Genomic DNA, 11,765 nt, shown 5'->3' on the forward strand with positions numbered 1-11,765 from the left:
AGGTCTCCCCAGCAGTGAATGGGTTAAAGTAGCAGTCCTGTCCGCGTGGCCACCTACATTGTGGTAATTGAGCGCACACTCGCCACCCTATGAAGACCCATAGAACTCCCAGCCCTTACAAACACACGTCCTGTTGGGAAGATAGTTCACACTTTTCAGCACAGGCTTCGCTTCCATTTCTCCACCGCTGCACTCTGGGAAAACCTGCTTTTATATGCGTCGGTTCCTGGCCATTTCTACGATGGCTAACACCGCCGTGTGCATTAAACAGGGACGAGTCCTGGGCGCTTATTTTATGAATTCTAAACAGATTTCGTTTTAAAGCCTTTCACTGCCAGCAAGCGTTGAAGAAACTATCGCTTTAATACAATGTCTGACCAGAAACACCCGATAAACGTTTCTTGGCCGCTCCCACATAGGATTAGGATAAAACAGAGTCCTACAGTTTCAACTCAAAGACGTGTCACCGAATCATGGATTTATTCTGAAGCCGAGATCTACAATAACCCCCCTCCTGGAGAATTCCTTTATTGTTTAAAACGCACACACACATATATAACATCTTGCTGTGTCCTTAAAATAAAAAATAAAAAAACCTGGTAAACGGTAGAAGAAAAAAAGTAAAACAGACTTCATTTGTAGGTATCTTCTCATTACGGATAAAACAAAATCGTAAGTCCATCGCTGCCAGGCGGCCGCAAATGCTTTGTAATGTCTGTGCTCACCCAGCAGCCAAAGGTCATTCAAGGTCTTTCTTGCAGGTACAGTTTTAAAAACACTACATTTATCACAAAGAAAACCCTATTGCTTTCAATTATTATTATTATTATTATTTTTAATCTGGTATTGTTTAAGCATCCAGGAAACTCAGTAGAACATATCCACCGTCTCGTCCATGACGCTTTAATCTCAGAAAGGCCTGCAACGCTTCTCAAGCGATATCGCATCTTCTGGCAGCAAAGTGGTTATTTATTTATTTTTAAGATGAAAAGTTTTGAGGGAGTGTTATATCCTGTACAAGGTAAAAAAAATGATAATAATAGCCCTCATTCAAGTAAATCTGCAAAAGCGACACGGTACTTTCCCTCTCCAGCAGTGAAAGGGTGAAACTAGCACGAAACTGTGTGTGTTACGGGGACCGCAGTGAAGCTCTGGTGAAATGATGCGGAGAACCGGCCTTGCACGTGGCGACCGCGCGTTTTTCCATGTCTGTGGCTGCTCCCCAACGCAACGCTCCTCGGAGCCCATCCCAGCTATACTGTACCAAGTGTCCTACGCGTTCCGCTCACCTTCACTTTTTGATGGTAGCTTATATGCAATTTCTATTGACTTGGTGGATTCTGCTGTGGGATCTCCATTGCCTTGGTACGAGTTATCCCCTACCTTGGTAACTGCTGCTGCTTCAACGTTGTCTAACTTATGGGTTCTCCACTGAGTTGGCGACTGCTCCTGTGGATTCACGTTTGACTTGTAATGGTGTCTTCTATAGATTCTCCAATTATCTGTGGATGGACTCAGGGACTTTTCCACTAGCTTGGCCACATCCCCCTGACCACTGGTTCTTCACTTAATGATAGACTGTGTGGCCTCTCCATTGACTTCTTGATGGATTATGTGGCTTCTCCATTGACTTGACAAAAACCCCATGTGGGTTCTCCATTGACGTACATCTATGGGTTCTACATGGATTTAGTAACTGCTTCAGGGGCTTTCTCCATTGACATGGCCATATCTCCTATTGGTTCTCCATGGTTTAGTCGTCTGTGCTCTGATTGACAGGCAGAGCTCATGTTTTCTGCAGATATACACTGTGGTTACCCTGCGATGGATGGTAAGCGTGGGGATCTCACAAGGTTCCTGCTGGGATCCACAGGGCTTTGTTCTGTTCTTGATCCACAATGGCCATAATCTGAGTGCAAATGCTAAACAGGGCACCCCCTTGGACCACAGCTGGAACAGAAGAGAGAGTGGGACTGAAAACAACATAATATCCCATACATTTCTCATTACAAAGTTACAGCTGCTCCTAGCAGACAATCTATGGATTTTAACCTCCTGGTCAACAGAATGTGACAGTCAGAAGTTCTAAATAGATAAGCAACATCTCTCATACTTCATTTTTATTTTAGTTGCCCTAACGCCCTCTACACCCCATTGATCTTCGACATGGTACAGTTTACTTTTCTGAGGATTTTTAGGATAAATACAAGATGCTTAGTTAAGGATTTCCCCCTGCTTGTAGTTTATAAACGGCACTTTGGCTTCAGCCCGCCAGTGACTGCGATCAGCAGTAGGGTGACGATCAAACACTCATTCCCCCCCCCCCACCCACCTGTAAAATACTTGCTGTATTCCTGCTCAATCTTCTGCGCAGTTTCAAATTGCTCTTTGGAATGTTTCTGTGTCACTTTGTCCCTTAGAAAGATCGGGTCCTTTTGTTCCCTGTAGAATAAGAAAGGTGACAAAAAACGTGACACTTTAACGGTTGCATGCTATGGTTAACCCTCTCTCTGCTGGCAGTGCCTGTGAGATATTAGAGAGTATCATACAGGACACACTCTATATAGAAGTGTGTTTCCCAATCAGATATCCTGTGTGTAGGTTTCTGAAGATGGGCCTTTCCTTGTCCTGGTACGAGTTACGAGTTGGTGCTCACTCGCTTTTGTAACTAATGGAGCAGGCAGCATCTTCTACTCATTACTTGTTCAAACTGCGCCACCTGCTGGACCCCAAGCAAAATACACCGAAGAAAGTACATCCAGTGAGGGGAATATTTACTAAATAGATATAATCAGCTGTAGGGCTGAAGCGGACTATTGCTACAGCGCAGTGCATACTTTATCAGGCAGTGTTACAGTCCCCACCCTCCCCCACTGGCTGTGTTATAGCGCAGTGTATATAGTGTATCAGGCAGTGTTACAGTGCAGTGTATATAGTGCATCAGACAGTGTTACAGTGCAGTGTATATAGTGCATCAGGCAGTGTTACAGTGCAGTATATATAGTGCATCAGGCTGTGTTACAGTGCAGTGTATAAAGTGTATCAGGCAGTATATATAGAGCAGTGTATATAGAGCAGTGTATCAGGCAGTGTTATAGTGCAGTGCACCAGGCAGTGTTACAGTGCAGTGTATATAGTGCATCAGGCAGTGCTACAGTGCAGTGTATATAGTGTATCAGGCAGTGCTACAGTGCAGTGTATATAGTGCATCAGGCAGTGTTATAGTGCAGTGCATCAGGCAGTGTTATAGTGCAGTGTATCAGGCAGTGTTATAGTGCAGTGTATCAGGCAGTGTATCCGGCAGTGTTATAGTGCAGTGTATATAGTTCAGTGTATCAGGCAGTGCTACAGTGCAGTGTATATAGTGTATCAGGCAGTGCTACAGTGCAGTGTATATAGTGTATCAGGCATTGTTACAGTGCAGTGTATATACAGTAGTGTATCAGGCATTGTTATAGTGCAGTGTATCAGGCAGTGTTACAGTGCAGTGTATATAGTGTATCAGGCATTGTTATAGTGCAGTGTATCCGGCAGTGTTACAGTGCAGTGTATCAGGCAGTGTTATAGTGCAGCGTATCTAGTGCAGTGCATCAAGCAGTGTATCTAGTGCAGTGTATCAAGCAGTGTATCTAGTGCAGTGTATCTAGTGCAGTGTATCTAGTGCAGTGTATCTAGTGCAGTGTCATAGTGCAGTGTCATAGTGCAGTGCATCAAGCAGTGTCATAGTGCAGTGTATCTAGTGCAGTGTATCAGGCAGTGTATCCACTCACTTTATCTGCTTAGTGCTTTTGTACCGGATAAATAGGACTATAGGATAGATATGGACACTGTGCAGCCGCTCGATAGCATGAGGGGCAATGTCCAGCAGGCAGTGGCAGTCCTAGAAAACAAACAGAGGAAGCAGTTACACCCAGCCAGACACACAAGGGGCAGTCCGTCGGTTTTATGAGTGACCGCGGGCTGGGGGGGTTTTACCTTCTCTGTTGTTATCTCCTTTATAGAGGTCACCGTGGTGACATCGAAATGCCCGCTCCGCCGCTTATAATCTATAAACAGACAGTCCTTCACGCCGCGCTCTATCGCCTGCTGAGAGGCCTTCATCACCTCTGCAAGACAGCGAGGATTTGTAGAGAGAATTACATCCTGCAGCACACGGTGCATTCTAACTACAATGTAAAGCCCCAACGTGCAAACTCATACACCGGGGTCACGGAAACCCAACAGGCAGAATACAGGGTTAATGACACCGGGTCAATTACTGCAGAGGAACGGGCGTGGGAGCCGTTCATTCTGAAGACTTAAAAGTAGGAGACTAATGTATATAAAGTAATGCGGAAAGTAAGCGAGATGTTTAGGTGTATAGGGAGAGGTATTAGCAGCAGGATGTTAGGGTGTATAGGGAGAGGTATTAGCAGCGGGATGTTAGGATGTATAGGGAGAGGTATTAGCAGCTGGATGTTAGGGTGTATAGGGAGAGGTATTAGCAGCGGGATGTTAGGGTGTATAGGGAGAGGTATTAGCAGCGGGGTGTTAGGGTATATAGGGAGAGGTATTAGCAGCAGGATGTTAGGGTGTATAGGGAGAGGTATTAGCAGCGGGGTGTTAGGGCGTATAGGGAGAGGTATTAGCAGCAGGGTGTTAGGGCGTATAGGGAGAGGTATTAGCAGCTGGATGTTAGGGTGTATAGGGAGAGGTATTAGCAGCGGGATGTTAGGGTGTATAGGGAGAGGTATTAGCAGCGGGGTGTTAGGGTATATAGGGAGAGGTATTAGCAGCGGGATGTTAGGGTGTATAGGGAGAGGTATTAGCAGCGGGGTGTTAGGGCGTATAGGGAGAGGTATTAGCAGCAGGGTGTTAGGGCGTATAGGGAGAGGTATTAGCAGCAGGGTGTTAGGGTGTATAGGGAGAGGTATTAGCAGCGGGATATTAGGGTGTATAGGGAGAGAGATTAGCAGCAGGGTGTTAGGGTGTATAGGGAGAGAGATTAGCAGCAGGGTGTTAGGGTGTATAGGGAGAAGTATTAGCAGCGGGGTGTTAGGGTGTATAGGGAGAGGTATTAGCAGCGGGGTGTTAGGGTGTATAGGGAGAGAGATTAGCAGCAGGGTGTTAGGGTGTATAGGGAGAGGTATTAGCAGCAGGGTGTAAGGGTGTATAGGGAGAGGTATTAGGGTATGTAGGGAGAGGTATTAGCAGCAGGGTGTAAGGGTGTATAGGGAGAGGTATTAGAAGCAGGGTGTAAGGGTGTTTAGGGAGAGGTATTAGCAGCAGGGTGTTAGGGTGTAAAGGGAGAGGTATTAGCAGCTGGATGTTAGGGTGTATAGGGAGAGGTGTTAGCAGCAGGGTGTTAGGGTGTATAGGGAGAAGTATTAGCAGCTGGATGTTAGGGTGTAATAGGGAGAGGTATTAGCAGCAGGGTGTTAGGGTGTATAGGGAGAGGTATTAGCAGCAGTATGTTAGGGTGTTTAGGGAGAGGTATTAGCAGCGGGATGTTAGGGTATATAGAGAGGTATTAGCAGCAGGGTGTTAGGGTGCAAAGGGAGAGGTATTAGCAGCTGGATGTTAGGGTGTAATAGGGAGAGGTATTAGCAGCAGGGTGTTAGGGTGTATAGGGAGAGGTATTAGCAGCAGGGTGTTAGCGTGTATAGGGAGAAGTATTAGCAGCAGGGTGTTAGGGTGTAAAGGGAGAGGTATTAGCAGCTGGATGTTAGGGTGTAATAGGGAGAGGTATTAGCAGCAGGGTGTTAGGGTGTATAGGGAGAGGTATTAGCAGCAGTATGTTAGGGTGTTTAGGGAGAGGTATTAGCAGCGGGATGTTAGGGTGTATAGGGAGAGGTATTAGCAGCGGGATGTTAGGGTGTATAGGGAGAGGTATTAGCAGCAGGGTGTTAGGGTGTATGGGGAGAGGTATTAGCAGCAGGATGTTAGGGTGTATAGGGAGAGGTATTAGCAGCAGGATGTTAGGATGTATAGGGAGAGGTATTAGCAGCAGGATGTTAGGGTGTATAGGGGGTGGTATTAGCAGCGGGGTGTTAGGGTGTATAGGGGGTGGTATTAGCAGCGGGGTGTTAGGGTGTATAGGGAGAGGTATTAGCAGCAGGATGTTAGGGTGTATAGGGAGAGGTATTAGCAGCGGGGTGTTAGGGTGTATAGGGAGAGGTATTAGCAGCGGGATGTTAGGGTGTATAGGGAGAGGTATTAGCAGCGGGATGTTAGGGTGTATAGGGAGAGGTATTAGCAGCGGGATGTTAGGGTGTATAGGGAGAGGTATTAGCAGCGGGATGTTAGGGTGTATAGGGAGAGGTATTAGCAGCGGGGTGTTAGGGTGTATAGGGAGAGGTATTAGCAGCGGGATGTTAGGGTGTATAGGGAGAGGTATTATTGCCCCACTACCAAATCAAAAACAATTAGTTTAAACGTGTCGGGGAGGGGGTGTGAACGGCCCCAACTACTCTGCACTTACCAAGGGGGCATCTGCAGAACTTCCCTGGAGACTCTTTGACCAGCATGTCCTTCACAGCCTCCACCAAGGGCCCCAGGATGAGCACAGGGCGAGGGGAGGTGCAGTCCACCCTCTGCACCCGCTGGTATGCCAGGCTCACCGAGTCTGAGGAGAGAGGGAGAGAGAGAGAGAGTGGGTAACTAGACACGCATGGGGGGGACAGAGGGAGGAGAGGAAGAAAGCGAGAGAGAGAAGATGAAAGAAGGAGAACATTAGGTGGGGGTTGAGAGAGAAGAATGTTGAGGCGGGGGGGGGGGGGGGGGAAAGGGAGTGGTGAAGAGAGATGGACCAAGGATAAGAGGGAGAGGAATAAAGGAGTAGAAAGAGACAGGGAACGGTACAGAGAAAGGTAGAGAGAGAAATATAGGGGGAAGGATGGTAGGGAGATGTGGATGAGTAAGAGAGAGGGGGGTTAGATACAGTCAGATCCCACACACCTCACTGATAAATCAGACCCTCCCTTCCCAATCATCCCACTATAACAGTAGGATCTCCACAATGGCCCCGGTGATCTCACCGTCCAGGAAGGGGATGGAGTCGGTGCTGATGGTGTCCAGCCCCTGCAGGTCCTTGCCATCTCGCGATCCGCTGCGCTTGTGTTTGTACTTCCGGCGGAAGAAGGAGCGGCGGGCAGCAGCAGAGAGAGTCTTCCCCGCGGCCCCCTCGTCTCGCACCTCCGACACGCTGAGCCTGCGAGAGAACTCCTGCTCCATCCTGAAACCGAGGGGGGGGGGGGGGGTAGGGGGCTCGCTATAAACTACAAAGAATAACTGTGGGGTTAAGAGGATGAGAGGGGGATCCCATTGTATGGGCTACGTGCGTGTGTGTTTCCATTGAGGTACTAATGAGTAAGGTAAGAAGAGAAGTCTATAGGTGAAACTTCAGGGTGGTAGGGGATGTGATTGACATTCAAAAAATGTCCGCATTCATGGGTTCTAATGTAGAGGGATAAATTAAGCTCAGCCAGCACAGAAAAGGAATCCAATGTCATCCTTGTAAAACAGGGCATGTACAGGAGATAGAAGAAAGAAAAGCACCAGAGCGCACAAGCGTGAAGAAGTGTGTTATTAACCAATACAATAACAATGCAACTAGTGACTTGCATGTATAGAATTAGTAGTCCCGTGGATGTGTAAGAGATCAGGTATCCGAGCTGCCACGCAGTTGGTCTAGATTCTGGAGAGGGTGCTGTACTCGGACTGATGGACCCCGCGCGCTGGACCAACCAGTGTCTCCGCGTTACTGCGCTACTTGCGGGTTCGTGCGTCACCGTGTAGCCCGTATGTAGCAAGCCACCGCGTCTCCTGAACTCACTAGATTTCCAATATAACTGGCTAAGTACACATGATATGCACGGGGGCAATATAAAATTGCACAGAAACTGATACAAATGATAACTCTACCACTACGCGTTTCGCACATGCATGGACTTCGTCAGGCGGCGGGATAGAGCACTTAAGAGAAGCTTAATATACCGTCTCTGACAACAGATATCAATTAGTCTAATTGTTTTGCTATGGGTTGTATGCAAGAAACGGAGAGAAGTCCCACAGAATGCCTGTGATGGTTACTTACCAGTAACCATCTCTCCCCCCCCCCCCCATTCCTTTTTAGTGTCCACTCATGTTACATATGGGACACTATATACCACATGTGGCCTCACTACATTGACAGCTAGGGATGTCCCTATATGCACTATTTCCATCTCTTCCCCCATCCTCACTCCCCTTCCCTCTCCTCCCCATCTTTGCTTATTTCCTCCTCACCTTTTTCTTCATTGTTCTCTTCTCTTCCTTTATTTCTTCCCCTCTCTATTCCTTTTTATCTTTCTTTTTTCCTTTCTTCTTTTCTTGTCTCTCCTTGTGTTTGCTTTCACCACATTCCCTTCCCCCATTTCTCCATTTGTGTGTGTAGTGTATTTGTGTAGTGTATTTGTGTATTTTTATTGGTACTGTTATGTTTTTTTTTATTGTATCACTATTCATATGTTTATTAACTCTTTAGGTTTATAGCACTTACAATAGCCTTATTTCATACACAGTATGAACTTATTGCTAAACAGCATCAATACTTATTTTTCCCATGTTAAAATCCAGTATATACTGGTAAGTAACCATCCACAGGCATTCTGTGGGACTTCCTCTCCCTTTCTTGCATACAACCCATAGCAAAACAATTAGACTAATTGATATCTGTTGTCAGAGACGGTATATTAAGCTTCTCTTAAGTGCTCTATCCCGCGGCCTGACGAAGCCCACGCGTGTGCGAAACGCGTAGTGGTAGAGTTATCATTTTTATCAGTTTCTGTGCAATTTTATATTGCCCCGTGCATATCATGTGTACTTAGCAGTTATATTGGAAATCTAGTGAGTTCAGGAGACGCGGTGGCTTGCTACATACGGGCTACACAGTGACGCGCGAACCCGCAAGTAGCGCAGTAACGCGGAGACACTGGTTGGTCCCAGCGCGCGGATCCATCAGTCCGAGTACAGCACCCTCTCCAGACTCTAGACCAACTGGCGTGGCAGAACGGATACCTGATCTCTTACACATCCACGGGACTACTAATTCTATACATGCAAGTCACTAGTTGCATTGTTATTGTATTTGTTAATACACACTTCTTCACGCTTGTGCGCTCTTGTGTTTCTTTCTTCTATGACTTGTTCGCTGGTGGAGTTTCTCTACAGTGGACACTAGTGGAGGAGGGGGATTATCTCCACGCATAGGAGCTGCAAGAGGGGGGGGCTGATCTGCTTCAAGATTGCCTTTGGAAGCATGAGCGCGGATTGAAAACCATCTGACACGTACATGAGATGTTTGGCATGTTTTGTGTGTGTCAGATTTGGTGGGGGGGGGGGGGGGTGCCAAGAAAGCAGAGAGGGGGGTGGAGGGGTGGTGTCATGTATGTATATCGGTGTGTACATGTATACGTGAGTGTATGTGCACATATAGTGGTGAGACGAAGTTTGTGAACCCCAATGATCATTTTCGGAAAAGCCATAGTAGTTTTTCCCACGATAACCTTCTTGAATCAAATTTTTTTCTTACATTTCCAACAGGGTTTATATAGCCAATTCCATGTCTTTTTAAACAAAATGATGTATGAATTAGACAAGGAATGAATAATTAAGAGCCAGGGTAAGTGCAAAAGTAAGTGAAACTCGGTTTTATCAGCTAAATTAAAGGGGATAATTAGAATCGGGTGTTTTAAATAATTAGGTCGATCTTCAGGTGTGAGTTTGGGAGGCCCCCACCCTATATAAAGATCGAAACTTTGTGAGTTTGGTCTTCACCATACAGGTGTGTGGAAACAAGTCATGCCACAGTCAAAAGAAATCTCTGAGGACCTCAGAAGAGCAGTTACTGATGTTCATCAGTCTAGAAAGTGTTCCAAAACCATACCTAAGGATTTGGAGCTCTCCAATCCCCTGTCAGACAGATATTCTACAAAAATGAGAAAGTTCAAGACTACAGTCTACACAGGCGTGATCATCCTACTAAAATCTCTCCAAGAGCCGGCAAATCATCCAGGAAGTCACAAAGAACCCCAGAGTAAGATCCAAGGATCTGCAGGCCGCTCTCGCCTCGGCTAATGTGGGTGTTCATGACTCAACTATCAGAAAAAGACTGAACAAGAATGGTGTTCATGGAAGGATAGCCAGAAGGAAACAGCTACGCTCTGAAAAGAACATTGCTGCCCGTCCGAAGTTTGCCAAAGACCACATAGATGATCCACAAGACTTCTGGAACAATGTTCTCTGGGCAGACGAGTCAAAGGTAGAACTTTTTGGCTTGAATGAGAAATGTTATGTTAGGCAAAAACCAAACACTGCATTTGAACAGAAGAAGAGTGTGAAGGTTTGGGGCTGCTTTGCTGCCTCAGGACCAGGACGACTTGCCATCATTGGCACAACCATGAATCCTGCATTGTATCAGAAGATTCTAGAGAAGGGACGGACTTGCCATTCGTCCCGGAGCTGAAGTGAGAAAATGATCCTACACTTACAAGCAGATCTACAAAAGAATGGCTGCAGAAGAAGAGATTCCGCATTTTAGAATGGCCTAGTCAAAGTCCGGACCTGAACCCCTATCGAAATGTTGGGAAGGACCTGAAGCGAGCCGTCCTGTATATATGTGCATACTGTATGTATGTCTGTATATGTATATGTGTGTGTGTATGTACGCACATGTATATATATGCACATGTATGTCTGTATAAAAGTGCATGTGTGTGTGCAGGCGTGTGGTGCAGTGCAATACTGAGCAGGACAGGATTTGTTGCCCACTCACATGTACTTGCTGGGTATCTGCCCCCTCCCCAGCTTCTGCGCATTCTCATCCAGCTGCCACCCATCCACGTGCCCAGGGTCCCCTGTGGCAGCGTGTCATCCACATATAGAATGTCGTCCTTCTTAAAGCTCAGTTCCTGCGGGATCTCCGCCTGTCGCTCATACAGTGCTCTGCAAGTAATGGAGGGGGAGCCTGGTTAGGGAGCTGTGCACAGTGTGGAGGGAACGCCTTCAGTGCCAAACGGCCCCCCTCTGGTACAAAAGGGGTTAAAGGTCACACTTCTGCTGCCTTTTAAAGTGTACAATCCCTCTGCAGTCAGGAACCGTGCCCCGACCTCCACACCGCAAGGGCAGCTTCAGCACAAAAATATAACCATGCCTGAAGCAAACATTTAGCCGTCCCTGTTTCTCTACTGTAGCTCCCAAAATAAAGGGTTTGTTTTTAACAACCTATCAATGTAATCATCTATTATATATTGAAATGCTATTAATGGGATATTTTAACTTCTTTGCTTCCTATGTAAAAAAATATCTAGGGTCTTGTGCAATTGTAATCTTAGTTGGTAAGTAATGTGCTGCCCCTTTATCTCATTAGGCAAATGAGTGGCAGCAGAATTGGGCGAAACAAAACTACTCATGGAAAATTATTTACTAAATAGATATTAAAATGTAAAAAAAAAAAACGATTTCAAGCACGGATTATGTTAAATCCTAATATCGCTTGGTCCTTGGAGGGAATTAATTAACATAGTAATTAAAGAAGAAACCGTCCGATCTCCATACAAGATGTGATCTGGGTAATATGCATATAACATATATATAGTAACAGAGTAACAGAGTAACGTTGGGCTGAAATAGAGACTGGAGTTCAGTCTTTGTTCTGTTCTAATTGGGGAGATGATGCTCATCCTATATGTAGAGATGGTTTAGATATTTAGATGGGGGCCACTTATAAATGAAGCGTGCCCTCCGCA

At 46.2% G+C, this 11,765-nt stretch overlaps 1 protein-coding gene across 1 annotated transcript in view; it reads right to left on the reverse strand.

Annotated features, from left to right (window-relative positions):
• Window positions 1-452: 452 nt before the first annotated feature.
• Window positions 453-11,765, reverse strand: part of LOC142501011 (disks large homolog 5-like) — a gene marked incomplete at its 5' end in the record, with an annotated part of 19,002 nt that continues 7,689 nt past the window's right edge. Inside the window, 8 exon segments of the mRNA XM_075610251.1 lie at window positions 453-1,950; window positions 2,333-2,442; window positions 3,771-3,880; window positions 3,976-4,106; window positions 6,461-6,604; window positions 7,017-7,213; window positions 10,793-10,853; window positions 10,856-10,962. Of these exon segments, the coding sequence (XP_075466366.1) occupies window positions 1,847-1,950; window positions 2,333-2,442; window positions 3,771-3,880; window positions 3,976-4,106; window positions 6,461-6,604; window positions 7,017-7,213; window positions 10,793-10,853; window positions 10,856-10,962 (964 nt within the window).

Source organism: Ascaphus truei, chromosome 8, assembly GCF_040206685.1.
Source record: "Ascaphus truei isolate aAscTru1 chromosome 8, aAscTru1.hap1, whole genome shotgun sequence".
NCBI classification, from domain to species: domain Eukaryota; kingdom Metazoa; phylum Chordata; class Amphibia; order Anura; family Ascaphidae; genus Ascaphus; species Ascaphus truei.